At 36.6% G+C, this 24,635-nt stretch overlaps 1 protein-coding gene across 3 annotated transcripts in view; it reads right to left on the bottom strand.

Moving 5' to 3' along the window:
• The window catches only part of REV3L (REV3 like, DNA directed polymerase zeta catalytic subunit), a 186,111-nt gene that overhangs the window by 116,282 nt on the left and 45,194 nt on the right, over window positions 1-24,635 (bottom strand). For all 3 annotated transcript variants that reach the window (XM_033418641.2, XM_049695490.1, XM_049695491.1), the window contains exons 2-4: window positions 12,161-12,350; window positions 7,055-7,129; window positions 3,175-3,335 (exon numbers count right to left, since the gene is read on the bottom strand). In XM_033418641.2, coding sequence (XP_033274532.2) covers window positions 3,175-3,335; window positions 7,055-7,129; window positions 12,161-12,350 — 426 coding nt within the window. The remainder of the gene's footprint in view (window positions 1-3,174; window positions 3,336-7,054; window positions 7,130-12,160; window positions 12,351-24,635) is intronic.

The following is a 24,635-nucleotide window of genomic DNA, read 5'->3' as shown; positions in this document are numbered from 1 at the left end:
ACATATATTTGCTAATTCGAATTTTCCTCATGCTTTTTCACCTACTGGAAACAAACTTTTGTAAAACTGACCTCCTTTTCCTATAAATACCTCCCGTACACTCTCTAGAACATTTTCCATTCCTCAATTTTTCTTGAACTCCCAGCTATATTTGACACTGATAAACAAACTGTTTTTCTTTTTTCCCCCAATAACCTTTATATTTTGGAATAATTTTAGATACAGGAAAGTTACAAGAATAGTACATTTTCTGAATCTGCTTACCACACCCCTCACATTGTTAACATTTTACATTATCAAAGCACATCTGTCAAAACAAAAAAACTGACACAGATACCTTCCTATTAACTACACCATACACTTTATTTGAATTTCAGCAGTTTATCCACTACTGTCCATTTTCTGTTTCAGGATCCAATGTAGGGTACCACATTGTAGTTAGTTATCATGTCTCCCTAGTCTCCTCTGGTCTATTTCTCAGTCTTTCCTTGTTTTTCATGACCTTGACAGTCATGAGTACTGGTCAGTTCATCTACAGGACGTCCTCCAATCTGGGTCTGTTGATGTTTTCCTCATGATTAGATTGTTATTATGGGTTTCCATGAAGAATACCACAGAGGTGAAGCATCCTCATCATATCATATGAGAGGGGACACGATATCCATATGCCATCACTGGAGATGTTAACCATCAATACTTGGTTAAGGTACAATTTCATGGGTTTCAAGATTGCATAGAATCATACCACCATGCCAGTAACATACAGAATAATTCCTTCATCCTAAAAGTTCCCCTACAAAAAAAAAAAAAGTTCCCCTATATATTGGCTTTGTAGTCAACATTCTCCTCTTCTCCAACTCCTGGCAACCACTAATATGTTTTACATTTCTATAGTTTTGCCTTTACCAGAATGTTGTATGAATAAAATCAAACAACTTGTAGTCTTTTGGGTCTGGCTTCTTTCACTTAGTAAAATGCATGAAAGATTCATCGATGTTGTATGAATCAAGAGCTTGATGTGTTTTACTGACAAATAGCATTCCACTGTATTGGTATATAACAGTTTATCCATTGTCCCACTGAGTGGACATCTTGGTTACTTTAGATTTTTAGCAATTATGAAATAAAGTTGCTATATACATTTGCATACAGGTTTTTAGGTGGACATGAGTTTTAAATCACTTGGTAAACATACAGGAGTGTAACTGCTGGGTCATATGTTAAGTCTATATTTAACATTACAAGAAACTGCCAAACTGTCTTCCAAAGTGACTACACCATTTTGCCTTCCCACAAGCAATGAATGAGAGTTGATGCTGCTCCCATCCTTACCAGCATTTGTTTATTGCTAGTTTTTTTTGGATTTTAACCATTCTAATAGGTGTGTAATGGTTGCTCTTTGTGGTTTTAAAATGCATTTCCCTAATGATATATACTGTTGAGAATCATCTATTCCTGTTTGCCATCTTTATATCTTCTTTGTTGAAGGGTCTGTTCAGGTCTTTTGACCATTTTTAATGGGGTTGTTTGCTTTTGTTGAGTTTTAGGAATTCTTTATATTATTCAAGATATAAGTACTTTATCAGATATGTAATTTGAAAATATTCTCTCCCAGTCTGTGACTTATCTTTTTATTCTCTTAATATTATTTTTTACAGAGAAAAAGTTTTTAACTTTGACAAAATCAACTTGTCAGGAGATTTTCTCATTGTTTTCTTCTAGAAGTCTGATAGATTTACATTTTACATTTAAGTCTATGATCCATTTTGAGTTAATTTTTATACAAGGTATGAAGTATATGTCTGGTCTCTTTTATTTTTATTTTCTGGCATATGGATATCCAATGATCCCACCACCTAAGATGAAGTTCTAGATTTGGGAATCTCTTTTAGTCCCAAGAGATTCAAACTGAAATGTCTCAAAGTTGTTCCACTTCCTAGTTTGGGTATATCTCTTTGAAACCCTACCTTATTCTGGAGGGTTCCAACCTGTCCAGCAGGCCCTGAGTTGTTGTTTCTGGCTCCCTCACCTAGTAAGGCTGTCTCAATGGAGGCAGCCAGGATTAGCAAACCCCTCAGGGCAAAGGCTGTTTTCAGCATTCTATTTCCTCTTTTGGCCAGTACTTCTTTATTGTTTATAATCTCTGTGATAGATTAAAAAAAAAAATCTTACCTAGTTATTAAATTGGTTTTAGTAGGAGGGTGGATCCCAATAACCTAACCCACCATTCAGGGGGAAAAAGTCCTCCCTGGTTACTTTTCAGAGCACAGTTTGGGTATGGTAGAAGAGACCCAAGGAGTTAAACCAAAAAAGAATAGCTGGTAAACAACAAGAGAAAAAAAAGCTAACTTTTGGTTTTAAAAGTTTGTCAGTGAAAACGAAGAAAATAATTATAACATAAAGGACAGCAGGGTTGGAGGAAAAATGTTGGTTTCACTTTGTTTTAAGTAGAGGAGAAGAAATCCAACAATAAAATGCAAAAGATGTTACAGCATTTTATTCTATTCCTAGGTATATGCCCAAGAGAAATGAAAACATATGGCTACACGAATACTTGTACATGCATGTTCACAGCAGCACTGTTCATAATAGCCAAAAGGAGGAAACCCAAACATCCGTCAATTGATGAATCAATAAACGATATAGCATATTCATAGCAGAATATTACCTGGCCATAAAAAGGAATGAAATACTGATGTATGCTACAACATGGATGAACCATGAAAACATTAGGCTAAGTGAAAACAAATAAACATATGATTCCATTTATATGAGATGTGCAGAATGGGCAAACAGAGAGACAGAAAGAAGATTCATGGTTGCTAAGGGAGGACTGGGGGTGATTGATAAAGATTTCCTTTAGAGGTGTTGAAAATGTTCTAAATTTGATTGTGGTGATGGATGCACAGCTCTGTGAATATATTAAAAACCACAGAGGTGTCCATTTTAAATGAGTGAATTGTAAGGCGTGTGAATTAAATCTCAATAAAGCTATTACCAAAAAAATTTATTTTGAGATTCTTTTCTTGATAAACTCTAAGACATTTTTGCATATTTCTTTTTATTCCTTATCCACTCAGCATTTATTTTCTAAATATATATTATTTTATAAATCATAAATTACATAATACTTGTTTCAAAAGCTTTAATTTGAACTTGCAAAATTAACCTTACTTTTCCTCCTTGCTTTTCGGAACTTGACAGCAGCCAGATTTATTAAATTCATTCCATACAGATTGTAGTCAATGAAGAGCTGTAGGAGGTAGGGAATATGCGCTTCATGAGGCTGATAAAATTTATTCATTATGGCTCCACTTTGCAAAAGTTCACATATCCTAAATTAGAAAAAAAAAGTTATATCATAAAATTATGTTTCTTAAAATGTTAAGTGAAACGGTGATTATACAAATATAGAGAATAAAACACATTATACTAGCACACAAAATTTTGATTTCAATTATACTGGAAATTTGTATTTTGTTGGAAATTGAAAGTTTAAAATCAAGTTTTAAAGTAAGCTGCATGCTCTGAAAGAAAATGACAAAAAATGCCTTGAATGAAGAATATTTTGACTTCTAAAACTAATTTAATGCTAACTATACTGAAAAACCTAAAATGTCAAAAGGATTTTTAAAATATTAGCTTTTTTAAAAAGTCCAGAAAAAATTCTGAAAAGATTACACAAAAATTCTAAAAAAGGACATATGACTCAATCAACCACACAGAGATGTTACCACTTTTGATATTTTTATTCTCTGAGTTATTTTTCCTTCATGATGGGGAATACAAATAACAGGCAATTATAAATAGTGCAAGTGCTATGCAGGGGAAGTATATGAAACATCTAGAAGGGATATTAACCAGACTGTAGCTTCTGCAAAGCCTTCTTGAAGAGAAGTGTCTAAAACAGGAGACTAAACAATGAACTGGAAATACTTTTTCTCAGAGAGGAGAAGAGTATTTCATGCAAATAAAATTGCACATGTGAAGGGTCACAAGAAAATGTGGTTTATTCAAGGACTGAAACCACTGAGTGAGGCTTAGAGACAGAGGCTATGGTGGTGGTAGGGGGAGGGTAGAGAGGTAATGAGAAGTCAGATCATGCAGAACCTATTAAAGACATCTGAAAAGGTGGTGGAATTTGCCTGTGAAGAGCAGGAAAATGAAATGACCAGGTTAGCTAGAGAATGCAGAACACTAGAGACAGAGAGTGAGAGATTACTGTAGAAAAACTAAGATGATGGTGGCTTCAACAAGGATCATGAAACTGTGTTGATTCAGGAGACATATAAGGAATAAAATGGTCAGGACTTGATGACTAACTAGATATGGAGGGTGAGACAATATGAGTTGAGGATAATGCCTAGATATCTTGGTTAAGCAGCTAGTTGGTGGTGCTACATTACTGGAAGAAAACAGGTTTGTTTGGGGATTTTATTTGGAGAGGAAATAAAGACAAACTCAGTTTTAGATATACTGGAGTTTAGGTATACTGGAGTATTCAGGGAGATTTCTATAAAAATATTAGAAATGATAATAAGGATGAGGATAAGGATAATTTTGTTAACAGAGTAGAGGAAGCAAACATATTTTGGGGCACTATGTACTGGACACTGTGTTGGGTGCTCTAAATGCTTAATCTCAAGTAATTCTTACTACAAACCTATGGTACTACTATCTCCATTTTATAAACAGAGAAATTGGGTCTTAGATCAAAATGTTGTCCAAAATCACACAAATAAAAGGTGGAAGTGCTAAAATTCAACCCAAATTTTCTCTGACTTGACCCCTCACTCTTAACTATAGTGCTTTTCTATTTATCCAGTAGATAGATGATTTGATATACTGGTCAGGAGCTCTGGAGGAAAATTCAAGCTACTGATATATATTTGGAAGCCAAATGCACAAAGATTTTAAAAAATGGGAGTATATAAGACTGTAAAGTGAAGGGAACATATAGAGAGAAAAAAAATCAATGCCTAAGACAAAAGTCCAAGAAACAACCACAATGTTAAAAGAGGAATCAACAAAATGTTGTAAATATGAATGACTAGAAAGGTATGAGGAAAACCAGAAAAGGTTTACATCAAAGCAGCCTAAATTAAGGTACCTAAGCACTGACAAGTGGTCAAAAGGTAAGGACAAAGAGGTGTTAATTGGGTTTAACAACACTGAGGTCACTAATGAAGGCAATTTGAGTGAAATGGTTGAAGTAGAGCCTATATTGGAGTAAGTTAAAGAGTGAATGGGAGGTAAGACACTGAACCCACAAAGTATAGATAAATTCTTCTGGGAGGGGACTTCCCTGGTGGCGCGGTGGTTGAGAATCCGCCTGCCAATGCAAGGGACATAGGTTTGATCCCTGGTCCGGGAAGATCCCACATGTTGTGGAGCAACTAAGCCCATGTGCCACAACTACTGAGCCTGCGCTCTAGAGCCTGAGAGCCACAACTACTGAGCCTGCGCGCCACAACTACTGAAGCCTGTGCGCCTAGAGCTCATGCTCTGCGACAAGAGAAGCCACCGCAATGAGAAGCCCGTGCACTGCAAGTAAGAGTAGCCCCCACTTGCTACAACTAGAGAAAAGTTGTACACACAGCAACGAAGACCCAACACAGGCCAAAAAAAAAAAAAATCTTCTGGGAGAATAGCTGTAAGTATGAATGTCTTTGAGTATGAATGTGTGTATGTGTAAAATTAACAGAGTCTTATTAATATTTAAATGGTGTGGAAAGGGAGATGGGGATAACTGATAGATGGAAGCAAAGGTCAAAGAGGGTAGAATATGAGCTTTAGAGCTAAGGGGGTAAATCTCTTCCACTGTAATAGGCAGTGAGAAGGACAGAATGGCTGTGAATAGATTTTAAGAATCTTTGATTGAAAATTAAGAGAGCTTTATTTTGATGGTTCTCAAACTTTTGGCCCCAGGACCCCTTTTCATTCTTAAAATTTATTGACAGCGTCAAAGAGCTTTTGTTTGATTTGACACTTACTAAATCAGGTTAAAACAGAAAATTTTAAGAAACTTATTTACTAATTTTAAAATAACAACAATAAACCCATTATATGTTAACATAAATAACAGTGTTTTATATATTAAAAAATCCTATATTTTCCAAAACAAAAACAATTTAGTGGGAAAAGAGGAATTGTTTTAATCTTTGCAAACCTCTGTTTTAATAGAAGACAATTGGATTCTCACATCTGCTTCAGCTCAGTCTGTTCTGATATATTGTTTGGTTGAAGCATATGAAGAAAATCCAGCCTTACACAGATAAATAATTGGAAAAAGGAAGAGTAACTGAATAGCCTTTTCAGGTAAACGTTGATCTTTGTTTCTACTACATGGAAATGCAATGGAGTGGTAGTTTCTTAAAGGTCAGCAATAATGTGGAATTTGAAACCAAATCAATGAACTTTTTGTACTCTGTTATATTAAAACTTATTGGTCTACCTAACACTTGGAGTATTTTTACCCATGCATAATTTTCTAACATCATGCACTGGTCATTTGGAAAATATAGATCCACTAAGTTATATAAATCTTCTAAATGGTGATACATTTCATTAAACAATATGGAAAAAAATGTTAATAACATCACCTATCTCATCAGAAAAATCTTTTAAGTACTGAAAAGTGGTTAAGTTCACAGTAGAAAGCTCTCCCACTCTGGCCTCACTCTCACATATTTCTCCTTGCTTTGAAACTGAAGAACGAATTTCTCTTGGTATTGAACATTTGGTCTGGCTAGCAAGGCACTAGGATTATTATACAAGGCAGCCAATCATCTCTCTTTATATACTTCTACAAACTCTCTAAGACAGAAAAGAAGCAGTTGGGTGTAAAACAAGGTCCCTTACCCTTAAAATATCCTTCCTAGAGTCCAAGCTATGACTCTCTCTCTTTACACATATATGTACATATTATGGTCTCTTTCTTTAATAATGCTACAAACTATACAGGCCTTTCTTCTAGATTTTTCTTTTTATTATTAAAATACTTAAGTTATTCATGATAGTTGTTATTCATTTTTTATTTCATTTATCTTTGTACCTTTTCACCATTGCAGGGTTGTAAAGATAGATCTTCATAAAGTGTCTTTCCTTCTCATGATAACCATAAAAAGGCCTGAAATAAAAGAAAAAGACATTTCAATTTATTTTCATCAGAGATGAAATAATGCAACTTATTGTCCTAAATGGACTCAGCTGGCCGAATTCAGTCTTACTTACATTGAATATTACCAACCGCCCCCCAACAAAACAAAAGAACCTCCAAGACTTTTCAATTAAACCTACCACAAGGTTAACATATGACATTATAAAATCTTGTTACTTCTTTTAAAAAAAGTTTTAAAATACCACTTAAAAAAAAAACTAGGGACAAAAAGGAGCAGCAAACTATTTATACCTTAATTTCAATCATCATGGCTCTATTAAAAAGTGGCTCTTTACTCAGACCATGTATGAGAAGAACAGAGACCTTCCTGATACCTTTTCCCATTTCCCATTTTTTCTGTCAAAAACTAAAGCTGTTCATCAACAAAGTCCTTTAGTTGACAGAATTTGTATCACTTTCCTTATTTGTCTCTGTTATTAATTTTACAAGTTCACTAAGCAGAGACAATTTACCTGTTATACATATGTACATATGTGTATGTGTGTATAAAACACACTCAAATCAAAGGAAACCTGTGAAAACTGTGTAGACAGGAACTTAAGAGATTGAAAAGACGACAGCTTTACTAAGGACGCTATTTATGTTGAGGCTCGGTTCTTCTCAGGGTATCAGTTAGAGGGGGGAAAAGGAGAAGCAAAAATCTATGTGATAGGGAGAGAAACAAGTCCTCAATGCAAGAAGGAATAAGTTGGGCTATCATGTTATATCATCTCAGGAGGATCTGAAACTCTGATATACAGACTACCATTTTCAAAGGTGATGTAATTAGAAACAATATATAAATAGGTCTGAATTTATAGACAAAATAATAAAAAGTATTTGCCTAGAGTTTGTCTGTAAATAGTGGTTGGTTAAATCTTTAGGTGGATAAACTCAATTTCTTTTCATTAAAAAAAATATTTTCCCCTTATGATGGGCACTAGATAGAACTTACCCTGATTAGGACACCATTTCTCTCTGTCATGTCTGACAGTGTAGCAGACCTCAAATACAGGAGTAAGTTGGCAACAGAGTCATTATTTGAGGTATATTTAAACAACTTTTTTTTAATATAAACTATTTCAAGCCTTTAGGTCAGAACCATCTGTATGATTGCTGTAAAGCAATTTCTATTTAAAAAAAAAAAAAGTCTAAAACGTTCTTTGTCTCATCCTTACCACTCACTCCAATCTTATCTCACACCCACTCTTCCTTTTTCCTCCAGCCATTCTAAACATTTCAGCCCCTTCTAACTTGATCCACTCTCAAGTAATCTGCCATTCCCTCTGCCTGGAAAGTTCTGCCCTGAACCTTTGTATGGCTTACTTTCAGTCTTCATTCAGGTCTCTGCTTAAACTCACCTCCTCAGAAAGGTCTACTCTGACCATCACTCCCTATCCCCTACCCTTTACCATTTTTTTTTTTTAAATAACACTTACCCTTTCCTGTCTAGTTTGATGCTGCTCACCCCATTTTTGTTGCCATGAAGGAAGGGGTGAAACACACATTATATGAATGATCCCATTCTCTCTCACCAGCAAAATTCAATTCTTTATTCCTCCTGCTTTGGTATTTTTCATATACATAAATATAGCTCTCTGTCTAAAGATAGGAGTTATACCTTTAGCCAGATAAATGGGAAAAAAAGAGAATTAAATCTGCACTGGTGTGGTCCACATTATCTTTGCTTTGTTTTTGCTAAAAATCTTCAGGATTTTACAATTAGAATCTTATAAATTTCAAAAACTGAATACAAGACTATCAAATCCCTACAATTCTTTGTAAATCTAGGATTCTGCTTTTGTAACTACTGCCCCAAAATACAGCCTGGAAATTCTATAAATTCAGTTTTCTGCTTCTTCTAGCCAAGAAAGTCTCTGTATAATTTAACCTGCAATTCTTACTTTCTGCTGTTGACTTTAGTTGATTTTGCCAAAAGAATTTCTCCACAGGGAGACTCTCTGGGAGAAAGAAAGTAGAATGGAGCAGAGTTCGAGAGTAGATATGTTTATATTTTAAAAATTATATCTGATAATTGGAGTTAGTTTTTTAATATAACAATGAGAAGAAAAATGAGCACAGATAGTGAAAAAAACCCCTCAGTTAATTAATTTAGATGGATTAAGAATCTTTTCATAGAATATTTTCTAGAATCATGGTAGCTAAGTGACAAGGAACCCCTGAAATGAGCCTAAGGTCATGGTCCTCTCTCTTAACCCAGCTTCAGTATAGTACACAGTCTAGGAAGACTGGAATTAAATTTGTTCAAGTTTTCATTTGATAGCTAGATGCAACTTGCTTACTTAGAGAAGTAGGCAATACTGAAGGAGTAAAGGAATCATAGAAGCTACAATGCATGGTAAGGGAAAAGGGGACCTATATAAGAAAAAAACATAGAAAACATTAGAATGGGAGAAAAAAGAGAATGGCAGCCATAAATTAGACTGAACAGCTCATCTTTTGCTTCCAGGTCTCTAGATTTGTAACTCAACTAACTCTTAAAAATATGGCTATGCTTTTAACAAATGCCCACCAAACATATAGAAAGACTGGTGACTCATTATTCATTCCACTAGGCTGTTTGGAGATTCAACTTTGAAATGAGAATATGTATAGGAAAGTTCCGAGGAATCATTAAACATAAAAAAAATTAGAATATAAAGCTGATGATTATCTTTAACCTAATTGTTGCTATCATAGGATGGGTGTGAACTTTTACCTCATTCATTTATCCAAACAAATAGTTATTGAGCCTTGTTTACTAAGTGCCCAACACCATACAAGGTGCAAGGGATATAATGATGGACAGACAAACATGGTCCTTTTTCTCATGGAACTTACAGGCTGGTGGGAGAAACACATAAGAACTAATAAACAAAAAATTAAAATAACTGCAAACTATAGTAAAGTACTAAAGAAAACAAAGAATGGGCTAAGATACAGAATAATAACAACAACCTATTTTAAGGAGGGAAGTCAGAGAAAACTTCTCTGGAGAGGTGAAGGATTTGAAGGACTGGAGAGGGGTAGCGCACTCAAGGAAAGGAAACTGCATGTACAAAGGTGGGAAAGAGCTCAGCACATCAGAGGAACTGAAAGAAGACCAGTGTTTCTGGATGGAACACAGTGAACAAAGTTACAGAGGCAGGCAGGGGTCAGAAATTTAAATTTTAATGTATAAACAATATGAAGCCACTCAAGGATTTTAAATGATTTTAAAAGGATCCAATTTACATTACAAGACAGGTACTTCTGCAGCTCTGGAGTGAGATAAGAACAGAAGAAGGAAATTCAATTAAAAGGATACTGTGGTGGTCCAGAAGAAAACCTGGATTAAGGTGGAAGAAGTAGACAGATTTAAGATGGATTTCATACAGATGTATTCAACTCATATGTTCCAGTACGAGCTCTAAATCTTTCCCGCCAGCCTGCTCTATCTGCACAGACTCAAAACTTTGTCGTCATACCTGACTCCTCTCACAAACTTCATCCAATCAGACAGCAAATCTTGGGGACTCAACCCTCAGAATAGATCTAGAAGCTGACCACTTCTCACTACTCCCCTGCTACTACCCTAGTTCAAGCCACCATATTTTCTCACCCAGATTAATGAAACAAGAGTCCTAATGTTCTCCCTGTTTCAACTCTCATGCCCCTATGATCTATTCTTCCCACAGTTGCTAAAGGAACCCTTTCAAGTTTAAGTTAGATCCTGGCTGCTCAAAATCATGCAATAGCTCAGAGCAAAACAGAATACCCTACTGCGGTGGTTTCTCAAACTTGAGTATGCATCAGCATCAGCAGAAAGGCTCACAAATTTCTGGGTCCCACCACCAGAGTATCTGATTCATCAGATGTGGGGTGAGACCAAAGAATATATTCTAAGTTCTCAAGTGTGTTAGTCTGAGTCCTCCAAGAAGTAGATGTCAAAATGTGCAAGAAATTTGTTAGTGGAAACACCTGTGAGAGAATATGAGGATGAACTCAGGAGAGGGTGGGACAGCCACAAGACTTAGATACAGGTCTGATCTAAGTGAAGGAGAGAGGGACAGAGGGAAGATGAGTGGAAGTGTCTTTTATTGCAGTGTGATTCTAGTGAAAGTTCAGAAAGCCTGTCCCAGAGTTCCCAAGTGTCTCCCAGAAACAGGCCTGCCTTAGTAGCCTTGCTCTGCTTAGCCAATGGCTGGGAGTAGCCTATGGAAAGCAGCTTCAGTTTACACAGGATGATAAATGGATTTTAGTGCAGTAGCTGGGACCGTTGTTCAATTATGCTCTTTGTATTTGGAGATCTGAGAGGTGCATTCTCCTGGCTGTCAAACCAGGTAAAAGTGATTTTGGCGACCCACTGGCCAACATGATCTCCATTCTCTCATATCTCTCTAACCTCATTTTGTCCACTCTCCTTTCCCTCCACTCCAGACACCTGGCCTCCATTTTGTTCCCACCCCCTCACCTTCAAGTCTATGCTCAAATGTCATTTACCGTGTCAATGACACCTTCCCTGATTACCCTATACAAAACTGCCACCAGACTACTTCCCCACCCCATACTACTGATCCTTCTTACCTGTTCTACATATTTTGTTCTATAGCATTAATTATCATGTAATAAATAAATTTATTTCATGTTCTATCTGTTGGTTACTTTCTGTTTTCCATTACTAGAATGTAACCTCCATGGGGGCAGGGACCTTTGTTTTGTTCACCAATATAAAAGGTGCTCAATAAATACTTGATGAATAAATTACATAAATTTCTACAGTTCTAGGAAGCAGAGAAATGGAAAAAGTTAAAACAAAAATTACTGTTAACCATCTATCTTTCATTGCAATAAAAATGGACTTTAAAAAGTTACAGTAAGAAATTCACCCTGGTTCCATTAGATTAGAAATAAAAGAAAAATGAACAGAGTATATTTGAATTGGATATGTTTTCTTTTAACTAGAACAGTAATATAAATACAGATAAATAGAAATTTAAAAAGATGTTATCATATACTTACATTCCTGATACTAATGACACTTTGAACACGTGCTGAGCAGTGGAAGATGGATTGCCTAAAGCCACATTAAGTGCTCTGTCGATACTGAATGCCATCTGAGAAAGATAGCTTTCTGGCTGCTGTCCATAACCATCATATGGCACATAGAGGTAAGGAAAGATGCCATGTAGATGAAGACATGTCTTCTGACCTAAAATGTAACACATTGTGAAGTTTAGACTTGAGATGCATTTTAAAACCTTAACATTACAAAGCTCAGAATACAAGTCATTTAAATGGTCTAAGGACAACACAGCTTATCTGAGGGAAGGGTTGAAGAAACTAACCCATAGTTAAAGCCACCTGTATTGACTACATTTTACAACAGAACATTTAGAAGCATTTTATAAATATAAGCATTATAGTTTGATTTAAATAGTAGTTTTGGTGCAAATATGTTTGAATATTTCACCCTCACAATCTAACTACTTTTACGTACTTCACTGAATTGCCCTGTAACAGTGGTCCCCAATCTTTTTGGCACCAGGGACCGGTTTCATGGAAGACAATTTTTCCACGGAATTGGGGGGGGGGGGCGGACGGTTCAGGCAGTAATTCGAGCGATGGGGAGCAGCAGATTAAGCTTTGCTTGCTCGCCTGCCACTCACCTCCTGCTATGCGGCCCAGTTCCTAACAGGCCACTGACTGGTAACTGGCCCAGAGCCCAGCAGTTGGGGACCCTTGCCCTATAATACCACTTAACGCAGTGTTATGAAGCTTACAAAAGCTCATTGAAAGTTTACTAAATAAATCAATGAATGTGTCTGTCTTGGCATCCAGTGTGTGGAGTTTTGCTATGGGGAGGGGGGGCGTGGTTTGGGAAGGGTAAAAATGAAATTTTGCTACTAGGGAAAAAAAATCAAAACAGACAAAAAAAAAATCAAAAGAAAACCCCTACAAATCAACTGTCTGTAATGGACTTCTGGATATTTAAATTGCACATTTGATGGAGTGGGACAGGGGAGACACAAAGAGGGAAAAAAAACAGCATGCACGCATTCCAGGAAGCCATTACATCAGGCAAGGTGCAGAAGGGGTAAATGGTGCTGATTTGCCAACAGACAATCCCGTATAGCCATGATAGAGAAAATAATATGAGTAAGAACCCACAAAATAAGTGCTACCGAAAAAGTAATGTATCCACGACAAGGTTAAGTAACAACAGCAGCAACAAAAAGCAGATGCATCATTATTCTCATGAATCTGGCAGGGCTGTATAAAAGTGGTTCCTTTCCTCTGAACATTGTCCCTCGTTCCCCTTGGGCACATGCTATTTGTCTAATTCAAACAGAGAGGAGAAGAGCAGTGATGGAAGAACACATGCATTCTTCTCATGCTGTCACTTACTACTGCCCTGCCAACACAATCCTAGGGCTTCTCTCCCACCTCTTATCCCACTCTGTTCCACTGACTTTTTCTTTTGGTAGAAAAGTATTTGTTTGATCACTATCCTATTTATAATTTAGGGTGATTTATGTAAAATACATAGAAAATAGTTCTATGTTCTGTTGATACTTGTATTTACACTTTTTACAGTGAATAACATCAGCTTGTCTTATTTTTAAGGTACAGCTATAACAGAATTAACAAATAAATCTGGAATAGTTATTACATAAAGTATAGCAAAACTGGAAAAGTCACATAATGGAATAAGATCTATGCCCTCCCGAGTACAGTATTCTCATTTGAGTTACCAACTTTGACGTTTTTGAAAAATTACAAATTGTGTTGCTGTTAGACCAATTTTAATTTCTAATTTTATGTTACTTAATTTCAAAGGAATGAAAAAAATATTTTCAGTTAAAAGCAAATTCTTTAACCATTCTCTTTTATTTCTAAATATGCATGATACTACTTCCTAAATATTGCAGCTTTCAATTCTTCAAATAGAAAAAATTCAAATTGTAATGATGAACGAGTCTTAAGAAAATATATTGATATTTTATCAATTTGCTGATGATCTATTTGAATGCTTTTTAAACATCTCATGAAAAAAGGTTATAACCATTACACTTCTGGATATAAACCACAATTTGGTTAAAAGTAACTGGCGGGCTTCCCTGGTGGCGCAGTGGTTGAGAGTCCACCTGCCGATGCAGGGGACACGGGTTCGTGCCCCGGTCCAGGAGGATCCCACATGCCACGGAGCGGCTGGGCCCGTGAGCCATGGCCGCTGAGCCTGTGCGTCCGGAGCCTGTGCTCCGCAACGGGAGAGGCCACAACAGTGAGAGGACCGCGTACCGCAAAAAAAAAAAAAAAAAAAAGTAACTGGCATGCTAAACTACGGGGTAAGGGAGGTAGGGAGACAGAAAAGTATCCCCTTTTTAAGTTGACAAATAAAATATAAGACCGGTGGTTACAAAATTACTAGCATATTTCACAAGCAATATTGTAAGTTCTTAAGATATGAGTTTTACAGTCCATATCTTAATAATGTAAATCTGGGTAAGCTTTACAAGAATAATAAAATCTGATTTCTAATAGTTTCTTTATAGGCAGGATGTTCACAAAGTTCATAAAAAATTTTACCATATCCTCTTTTCACATCTCCTATGAAGTAGGGGCCAGAGAAATGATCTTTCTATTTATAGGCTTTGGAACAATAATTTACGGTGTATGATTTAGAAAAAAAAGCAGAAATCATTTATTCAGCAGGCACTGGACTAAGTGCTTTATATATATTTATTTCTAAAACTTAGTACAACTTTGCAAGTATCACAAAGGTTAACTTTCCCAAAGTCACATACCTATTAAGTAATTGAATCAGGATTTAAAAGCAGATCAACAAAATCTAAAACCAATGCTCTTTCCATTTAACCATTCTGGTTCAATGTTTTTAAGAAAGTAAATATTGGCTTCCTTAATCCTTAATTCCTCAAGTTCTTATTTTTGTACTGTAAACACCTGTTTTCTTACTGGGCTCTCTCTCTCATTTGACTGCAAATTCTTGGGAGCTGGTGTTGTGTTTGAATGATAGTAATATCCCCAGGATCCAGCACAAAACACATTAATATGTGTTTAACAGATATTTATTGAACGAACCACCAGCAAAACAGAATAGTTGCTTAAGGAGAAGGAATGGTGTGAAAGCCTAGAATATCTGAAAAAACAAATCTATGAAAACAGAGGGACTCTGATACAACTAAGGCACCGCCATCAGGGTTACAGAAGAACATAAAGGATCTCCAGCTTATTGCACTTTCCTACCCTGAATGACCCGACGTCCCATGCAAAGCTGTAGTCACTACATCAACACAGATGCACCTCCGTGTAGTTCTCCAGCAGTAGGGATAGCTCAGTGCTTTACTCACCACCCTTACTCAAGAACAATCTCCTGAAGAACAACCACAGCCTAAGGAATTCTTGGCAGAACCATAACAGCTCTAATACAGAATAAGTGTCACAGAAATTATGAGAAACAAGATAAAAAAAGGAAACTCAAAAGTTAAACAAAGAAAGAGAAGTGTGTAAAAATGAACAACAGTCAATTTCTTGTCTTTTATCATTATAAAATTTGTGGTTCTGTCAGAGCGTCGCTTTATCTTGACAAGATACAGACCACTTTTATTTTTTCCCCTCCATCAGCTCTATCCCACACAAATATGTGGAGCCATAGAGATGTAAAGTCACTCAGAGATAAACTAGTCTACCCTGACCTCCCTCACTCAAGATTATTTTCGGCTGTGAGAAAACACCCTAAAATCAGTGCTTGTAAGCATTAAATTAGTGGCTTCTCTCTCATAAAAGTCCACGTAGCTGGTTACGGATTCAGGTTTTAGCGGCCTAGTGAAGAGGAACGCTTGACTTCAGCCTAGAGGCTTTTCTACTATACTCCAAAGAGATCCACACACAGGATTCTTTTAAGAAACTTTTTATAAAATTAATAAAAGCTATGCTGTTTCAAAACCTTACTAAATGATTTGGGATCCTGGATATTAGCTATTTCCAGGTAAAGTGGATCCAAAGAAAGAAAATATCCCTACTTTCTGAATGCCCCCTATTATTGTCATGTGAAACTGAATTAAGGCAACAAATACAGTAGGGATAAAGACTGTCATTGGGGGAATAAGCCTATGTACACAGGTTTCAAAAAATTTTTAAGAGTGTGAATTTTCCAATTTGACTGATGTCGTCTCATTCAGAAACTGCACAAGGTTGTTTCACGAAAAGTGCCACGGAACTTGTCACAGTATAACTGCTCGCTTTTAAAGACACTACAGCAAAACTTTGTGGAATCGGCTATTTTCCAACTGTGTGTAAGAAGGGCTTTTACAACTAAGGTAGGTGCCTCTGTAACAGCCAGTACTTGGGTGCTCTAAATCTAATCTTTCACATAACTTAGAATTACACTACACATAAAGTCCTCTGTATTCCAACATTTCTTATATTGTTTTCTCACGTGTTCTTCTACATTTTAAGTGCCCAGATTTGGGCTCTGAATTAATTCTGTTTCTAAAACCTTGTTAGTTTATCTGTAGCAAAATTACTTTTGTTTTTGTGGATCCATTTTCAATAAACAGAAAGACTAACAGGTGCCATTCCTCTAATTCCGGGGTCTGCAAATTTTCTTCTGTAAAGTGGCAGATAGTAAATACTTTAGGCTTTCTGGACTATACTGTCTCTGACAACTACTTAACTCTGTTGTTGTAGTCTAAAATCAATCATAGACAGTACTTAAGTGAATGGGCATGGCTGTGTTCCAATAAAACTTCACTTACAAAAACAAGCAACAGGGGGCTTCCCTTGTGGTGCAGTGGTTGACAGTCCGCCTGCCGATGCAGGGGACACAGGTTTGTGCCCCGGCCCGGGAAGATCCCACATGCCGCGGAGCGACTAGGCCCATGAGCCATGGCCGCTGAGCTTGCGCGTCCGGAGCCTGTGCTCCGCAACAGGAGAGGCCACAACATTGAGAGGCCCGCATGCCGCAAAAGAACAACAACAACAACAACAACAACAAAAAACAGGCAACAGGAGGGATTTTGTCCATGGATAGTAATTTGCCAAACCCTGATCTGATTAGACTTCCTTGTCAACCAGAACAGGAAAATTTAATGGCGTCTTCTTTTTTCTTTTTTAAAAAAAACAAGCTGATTGGTAATCACAATCTAAATCATGCTGACCTAAGAGTATCTTAGGAGACTGAATAAGAAACGCTCATTTTGTAATTTGCAAACCCCAGCTCCCAAATCTCAATCGACACAAGATTTTAAACAAAACTCTACAGAGTTATCAAACAAACAAACAAACTTGGCTATGTGAACAGGAATATCTGTACTTATGAAATTTTTCATATTTTCTTCATGGAACATCTCTTTTTAAGTTTTATATTACTATCGTTAACTCAACGTTTCCCTCCAGTCTTTCTTTTTCCATGCCCACAAAACCCACAAAATGAGTTAAGCAAAACTCCTCATAGTCACAGTTTGAAAGCAAATGTTATCTCACCTATTCTCATTTAAAAAAGAAAAGTCTTAAAGATGTACTCTTAGCCCTAGAAATTACATTTTTTCAGAATTTATGCTAAGAAAAAGATTAAGAATGTACATACAGATTTAGATATTAAGATGTTAAGAGAGTATAACTAATAATAGTAAAAAATTGAAGATAATAAACTTCCCCAAGATTAATTATGGCATATCTGTATCTCAGAACAAATCTATGGCTCTCATACCAAATCCTGCTTGCCACTTGTTTTTGTAAATCAAGTTTTATTGGAATACACCCATTTGGAAGGGTCTATGGCTGCTTTTGCTACAGGAAGAGTTGAATAGCTGTGACAGAGACCTTCTAGCCCCTCAAAGCTTCAAAAATGTACTATGTGGCCCTATAGAGAAAAAGTCTGCTAACCTCAGCAACAGGTGGTATTGACGTATATTTCCTAGCATAAGATGTTTATGACATATCTATTTCTGGTGATGTTCAGATTTAATTCAGTTATGAAACTATATATAATACATTAAATGAGATAATGGGTGATTTCATTTTTTTGTTGTTGCTTATATATATTTTCTAAATATTATACAATTTGTGTAAAAGAAAGGCAGGAAAGAAGAAGTCACCTACTTCTCAATGACCTAGAAATTAAAAACAAAATAAAACAAAAACTAAGTATAAACACTAACTTTATAAAGGGCATATGTATATAACTTCCTGTTGAATAGTTTCTCTTCATTTTCTCCTTTCATTCATAAATAATGCTTTGGGGTCTCACATACATTCACGCCATTTTATTTCTTCAACTAAGGTATACAGGACTTTATTTAGAATCATTGGCTTTAAGTTACTAATCCTACATTACTAACAGCTATATCCCTCAGACACCAGATGTTTCAAAGGCCTATTTTATTTATACGTCTGCCTAATATATCTTTGTATTCTCAGTGCTGAACATGGTTGGTTCTGTCGTTCATACATGTAGGCATAAATTCTCTATTCATCAAATAATTTGTGGAAGCCCAATGTTCGGTGCTAGGCCACAGGCTGCTCATAATCACAGCCCTGGATCTCATGGACTTGACATTCTACTTGGAGATAAAGATGAGTAAATAGGCCATTACAGTATGGTAATTTTATATCCAGAAGTATCTAACTCAGTTTGTGAGAATATAAGAAGGCTTCCCTGAGGAAGCAATAAAAGAGCAAAGTGAGAAAGAATACTGCAGTAGGTACAGATACCTGAAAGCAAACAAGAACATGACATGGTCTGGAAATAGGAAAAAGGCAATTAGGATGGAGCAAGGAATGCAATGGAGAGAAGGGCAAAGTGTGTGTGTGTGTGTGTGTATGTGTGTCTGTGTGGACTCTGTGACCTATTTGGATTTGCATTTTATAAAGTTCCCTTCTGGACACATTGTGGAGAAGCTGGGGACAGAACTATAATGGGAAGATCCGTTTTGGAGGCTGTTGGAATAATCCAGGCAGGAGATGTTAGTAGAGATAAAGAAAACCTAAATCGAAAGATTTAGGGCACAGAACTGAAAGGTCACTTACTGTAATTTGAAGGTAGGGTAAAGGAGAAAGAATAAAAAATGACCCACATTTTTGGTTTAGGCAACTAGACAAATGGGAATGTCATTCAAAGAAAACTGAGAAAGAATAGGTTGATTTCTGTTTTGAACTTGAGGAATTTTACATGTCTGTAGAAATTCCAAATGAAGATTTACGTTAAGCAAAATTAGATACAGATGAGGAGCTTAAGACAGAGATCTGGGCTAGAGAAGAAGACAGATTTGAGAGTATGAGCAACAACTGAGTAAGAATGTTCAGGGAAAATAGACAAGAGAAGGGGTGTAAGCCAGAAACTTGAGGAATACTAATATTTAAGGGAGGAATAGAGGATTTTGATTTATGTGGGATGTGAGAGAATCAGCCCCTGAAAGGGCTGCCTGGCAAGAAAGGGAGGTAATAGTCAGTGAATAATTGAGAATGTAACTATGTTAGCCATGGAACCAGAGTTCCAAAGGTCCAGTAGAAATGTATAAGAGAAAGGCAAGCAATGAGAGGCTGGGTCAGAGACTGGAAGCAGAATGCTGATAAAAATATACAAGAATGGGAAAAGGCACTTCCAGAATGGCAGAGGAAGGACCTTGGAAAACCAGCTCCTCCATAAAAGCAACAAGAATACTGGCAAATACTGTCAAAGGAAAAGACAACCTACTCAATGGGAGAAAATATTTGCAAATGATATGACAGATAAGGGGTTACTGTCCAAAATACATAAATGGCTCATACAACTCAACATCAAAAACACAAACAACCCAATTTAAAAATGGGCAGAAGACCTGAACAGACATTTTTCCAAAGAGGAAGTGCAGATGGCCAACAGGCACATGAAAAGATGCTCAACACTGCATCTTTTAGCTCAACACTGCTAATCATTCACACCTGTCAGAATGGCTATCATAAAAAGAACACAAATAACAAATGTTGGATGAGCATGTGGAGAAAAGGAAACCCTCAAACACGGTGGAAATGTAAATTGTTGCAGCCACTGTGGAAAACAGTATGGAAGTTTCTCAAAAAAACTGAAAACAGAACTACCATATGACCCAGCAATTCCACTCCTGGGTATATATCCAAAGAAAATGAAAACACTGATACAAAAAGCTATATGCACCCCAGTGTTCAGAGCAGCATTATTTATAATTGCCAAGATACAGAAGCATCCTAAATGTTCATCAACAGATGAATGGATAAAGAAGCTGTGCAATATGCATACACACACACACGGAATACCACTCAGCCATAAAAAAGAAAGAAATTTTGCCATTTGCAACAACAGGGATGGACTTGGAGGGTATTATGCTAAGTGAAATAAGTCAAACAGAGGAAGACAAATATTTTATGATGATCACTTATATGTGGAATCTAAAAAAATACAACAAACTAGTGAATACAACAAAAAAGAAAGACTCACAGATATAGAGAACAAACTAGTAGTTACCAGTAGGGAGAGGGAAGGGAGGAGGGGCAATATAGGGGTAGAGGATTAAGAGATACAAACTATTATGTATAAAATAAGCTACAAGGATATATTTCACAACACAGGGAATATAGCCAATATTTTATAATAACTATAAATGGAGTACAACGTTTAAAAATTATAAACCACTATACTGTACACCTGTAACATATAATATTGTACATCAACTATACTTCAAGAAAAAATTTTTTTTAAGAATACTGCAGGGCTTCCCTGGTGGCACAGTGGTTGAGAGTCCGCCTGCCGATGCAGGGGACACGGGTTCGTACCCCGGTCTGGGAAGATCCCACATGCCGCAGAGCGGCTGGGCCCGTGAGCCATGGCCACTGAGCCTGCCTTGTCCGGAGCCTGTGCTCCGCAACGGGAGAGGCCACAACAGTGAGAGGCCCGCATACCGGAAAAAAAAAAAGAATACTGCAAAATACTGTCAAAATCAACTTTATTTTTAGCTTTGACATTAATTTAAAGGCTTGTGACAATCTAAGGAATGTTTATTCAAGAAAACGAGTTGACTCTTAGCAAGAAGAGCAAGCTTTCTAGTGTCTTAACTTGACCGAATTCAATCTCTCATCCCCAGCTCCAGATCAATCTTGAAAACCAAAATATTGCAAATATGGTAGCTGTGAAACCCCAAAGCGAAGCAGATACTGGAGAGACCAGAATAGATTTGAAGTTCTCCCAAAGCCTCAGAAAACTGTTACTATTTGATGTGCCTTGCACCTTGCTAAAATACTCCATTCTCAGGGCTTGTCTTTGTTTGATAAGACTCAAGAGCTCATTCTATGTGTATAGTCCTATCTGCAGCATATTTGTTGAAAATAGTCATCAACAACTGTTTAACACTGCAGTTGCCTGAGCGATTTTTACTAGTTGCAGCTAATAAGAGGCTGACCAAGATACTTAAAAGAAAAAACCGAGGAATGAAATGTCCATAAGGGGCTTTGAAAAGCTCCGCAATAGCCCTGGGAATTTAGAAGGCTAGGCACATGTGAGGAGCTGTGTGAATGTGCAGGAAGACCTGAGAAGGCCCTAATCTTTCACTTCTGGTTGACCTTGAAGCTCTGCTTCAACATATGCACACAAACAAAGCCCCTCAGCAAAAGCTGAATAGAGACCTATTGGTTCAAGTCATTTAAAGAAATCTCTGGCTAATCAGTAACTGATCACTGAGTTAGCTGAGCAGACTTCAAAGAACAAAAACTGAGCAGAATTAGCCCAGGAAAATCACGAGAGAAACAAGCAGCAACACCAATAACAGAGCAAAACAAATCCTGGGAGTAGGAAGAAATATGATTTTCTTAACTGTCACATTATTTAAAATGTGACAATTTATTTTATTGTATTTAAAATGTCTAGTTTCCAACAAAAAAATTATGACATACAAAGAAATAGGGAAGTACGGCCCATACATAGGAAAAAAAGTCAACAGAAACTGTCTCTGAAGAAGCCCAGATGTTGGTCTTACTAGACAAAACCTTAAACCAGCTATTATAAATATTTCAAAGAAATAAAGCAAATTATGTCTAAAGAATTAAAGGAGTTTGAGAGTCATGTTTTACCTAATGGAGAATATAAATGAAAAGACAGAAATTATAAAAAAGAATCAAATAGAAAGCTGGCATTTAAATATGAAAAGGATATTTCCACCCAGTGAAATTAAAACAATAATAAGAAGATTCAAACAGACATTTTCAAGTTGAAAAGAGCAATAACGGAAATCAAAAATTTACTAGAGGGGGTAAACAGCACATTTGAACTGGCAGAAGAACCAGTGAACTTCAGACAGGTCAGTTAAGATTCTCCCCAATCCGAGGAACAAAAAGAGTAAAGGAAAATGAACAGAGCCTCAGAGATCTGTGGGTCTCCATCAAGTATACCAACATAAACACAATGTGAGTTTCCGAAGGAGAGGAGAGAGAGAAAGGCGTGGAAAGAATATTTGAAAAAATTATGACAAAAAACTTCCCAAATTTGATGGAAAACATTAGTATGTATACCTAAAAGTTCAATAAACTCCGAGTAGGACAAAGTTGAAGAGATCCACATCTAGATGTTTCATAGCCAAACTGTCAAAAGACAGAAAGAGAATCATGAAAGCAGCAAAAACAAAACAAAACAGTTCTCAAATACAAAGTTTCCTCAAGAAGAGCTGACTTCTCATTAGAAACCATGGAGACCAGTGGGCAGTAGGATGATATGGTCAAAGGATGAAAGAAAAAGACTGGCATCCAAGAATTCTATACCTAGCAAAGTACTCTTCAAAAGTGAAGGAGAGCTAGGTGAGGTGGGAAAGAAGAAATTAAGACATATCTAGATAAATGAAAACTGAGAGAATTCGTCACTAGCAGACCTGCCCTACAAGAAATACTAAAGGGTATTTCATTTCAGGCTGAAATGAAAGAACAACAGACAGTATATTAAATCCACACTAAGCAATAAAGAGCAGGAGTAAAGGTAGCTATATAAGTAAATACAAAAGATAATAAAAATGTATATTTGTAACTCTTCTCCTAACTCATTTAAAGGATAGGTGCATAAAATAATTATTATAAAATTGTGCTGGTCTTCCCTGGTGGCGCAGTGGTTGAGAGTCCGCCTGCCGATGCAGGGGACACGGGTTCGTGCCCCGGTCCAGGAAGATCCCACATGCCACGGAGCGGCTGGGCCCGTGAGCCATGGCCGCTGAGTCTGCGCGTCTGGAGCCTGTGCTCCACAACGGGAGAGGCCAGAACAGTGAGAGGCCCGTGTACCGCAAAAAAAAAAAAAAAAATTGTGCTGATGGACTTATAATGTATAAAGATGTAATTTGTATAAATGGTGTTACACTGGAGCAAAGTTTTTATATATTAAAATTAAATTGAGATTAATCCAAACTAGACTGTTTTAAATTAAGATGTCAACTGTAATCGCCATGGCACCACAAGGAAAATAACTTAAATATACACAAACACATATATACACAAGCAACAATAACAGAATTAAAATAGTATACTAGAAAATATCTATTCAGCATAAAATAAGGTTGTAATGGAGGAGCAGAGAAACAAAAAAGCTTCCTGCTTTTATACACAGAGAAAACAAAGAGCAAAATAGCAGATGTTAAACTGTAACATAACTGTGTAGGTGGCCAAAGGGCACATTATATCTTGATCTGTAGTTCTCTACTCAATGGGGAAGACCAATTATCCCACTTTTACATTCACCAGTACAATTTGGGGTACTATGCAAAAGAAGAAGAAGTTACAGAATTACCACAAGCCAAAGAAACTCTGGAGATTAGACTCCTTTGCCTCAGCCATGTCTCAGATGTGCTCAGTACATTCCCTTGAATTAATTAACATACTCTATAACCAGAAGAATCACTGAGAAAATAGGAAAGAGACTGACATAAAGAGTACCTTTTTAAAGAGAATTTTTTGAAGAAAATAAAGTGATTAGTATTTGGATGGAAAACTAACTGCATCTCATTCTTGAAGCACGAGCTCACTTGCTAATTCAACTATGAACATCTTCCTTTACCTACAAAAGTAAGTTTAAAACTTGTTTTCTCATTTATGTCCTCACAGCAACTGTATAAATCTATTATGGCACTTATTATGTTACACATATGCTTATGCACAGTGGAATCACATCATGTAAGCGTCTTATTTACTGGGTAGGAAGGGATGGAGGGAGATGGAAAGAGACACAGAGGAGGAGACCAAATGAATAATATGAGAACACAATTAAATGGTACCAGTATGTCCAGTCAATAAATTTATCCCCCAGCACTATGAGATATATAAATCTTCTGTTCCTTAGATAGTCTCTCAGTTCCTACATGCCTCTAACAGTGGAAGCAGCTCTTATTGAGAGAGGCAACTAAGTATGATCCTATTGTTTAAAAGATACAGTTAATAGTGTTCATAAAACATGGCCCTGATCGCAGACCAACTATCTTAACTAGAGCTCAAC

This window comes from Orcinus orca, chromosome 12 (assembly GCF_937001465.1).
Source record: "Orcinus orca chromosome 12, mOrcOrc1.1, whole genome shotgun sequence".
NCBI lineage: Eukaryota > Metazoa > Chordata > Mammalia > Artiodactyla > Delphinidae > Orcinus > Orcinus orca.
This window is presented reverse-complemented; position numbering and strand designations above follow the sequence as displayed.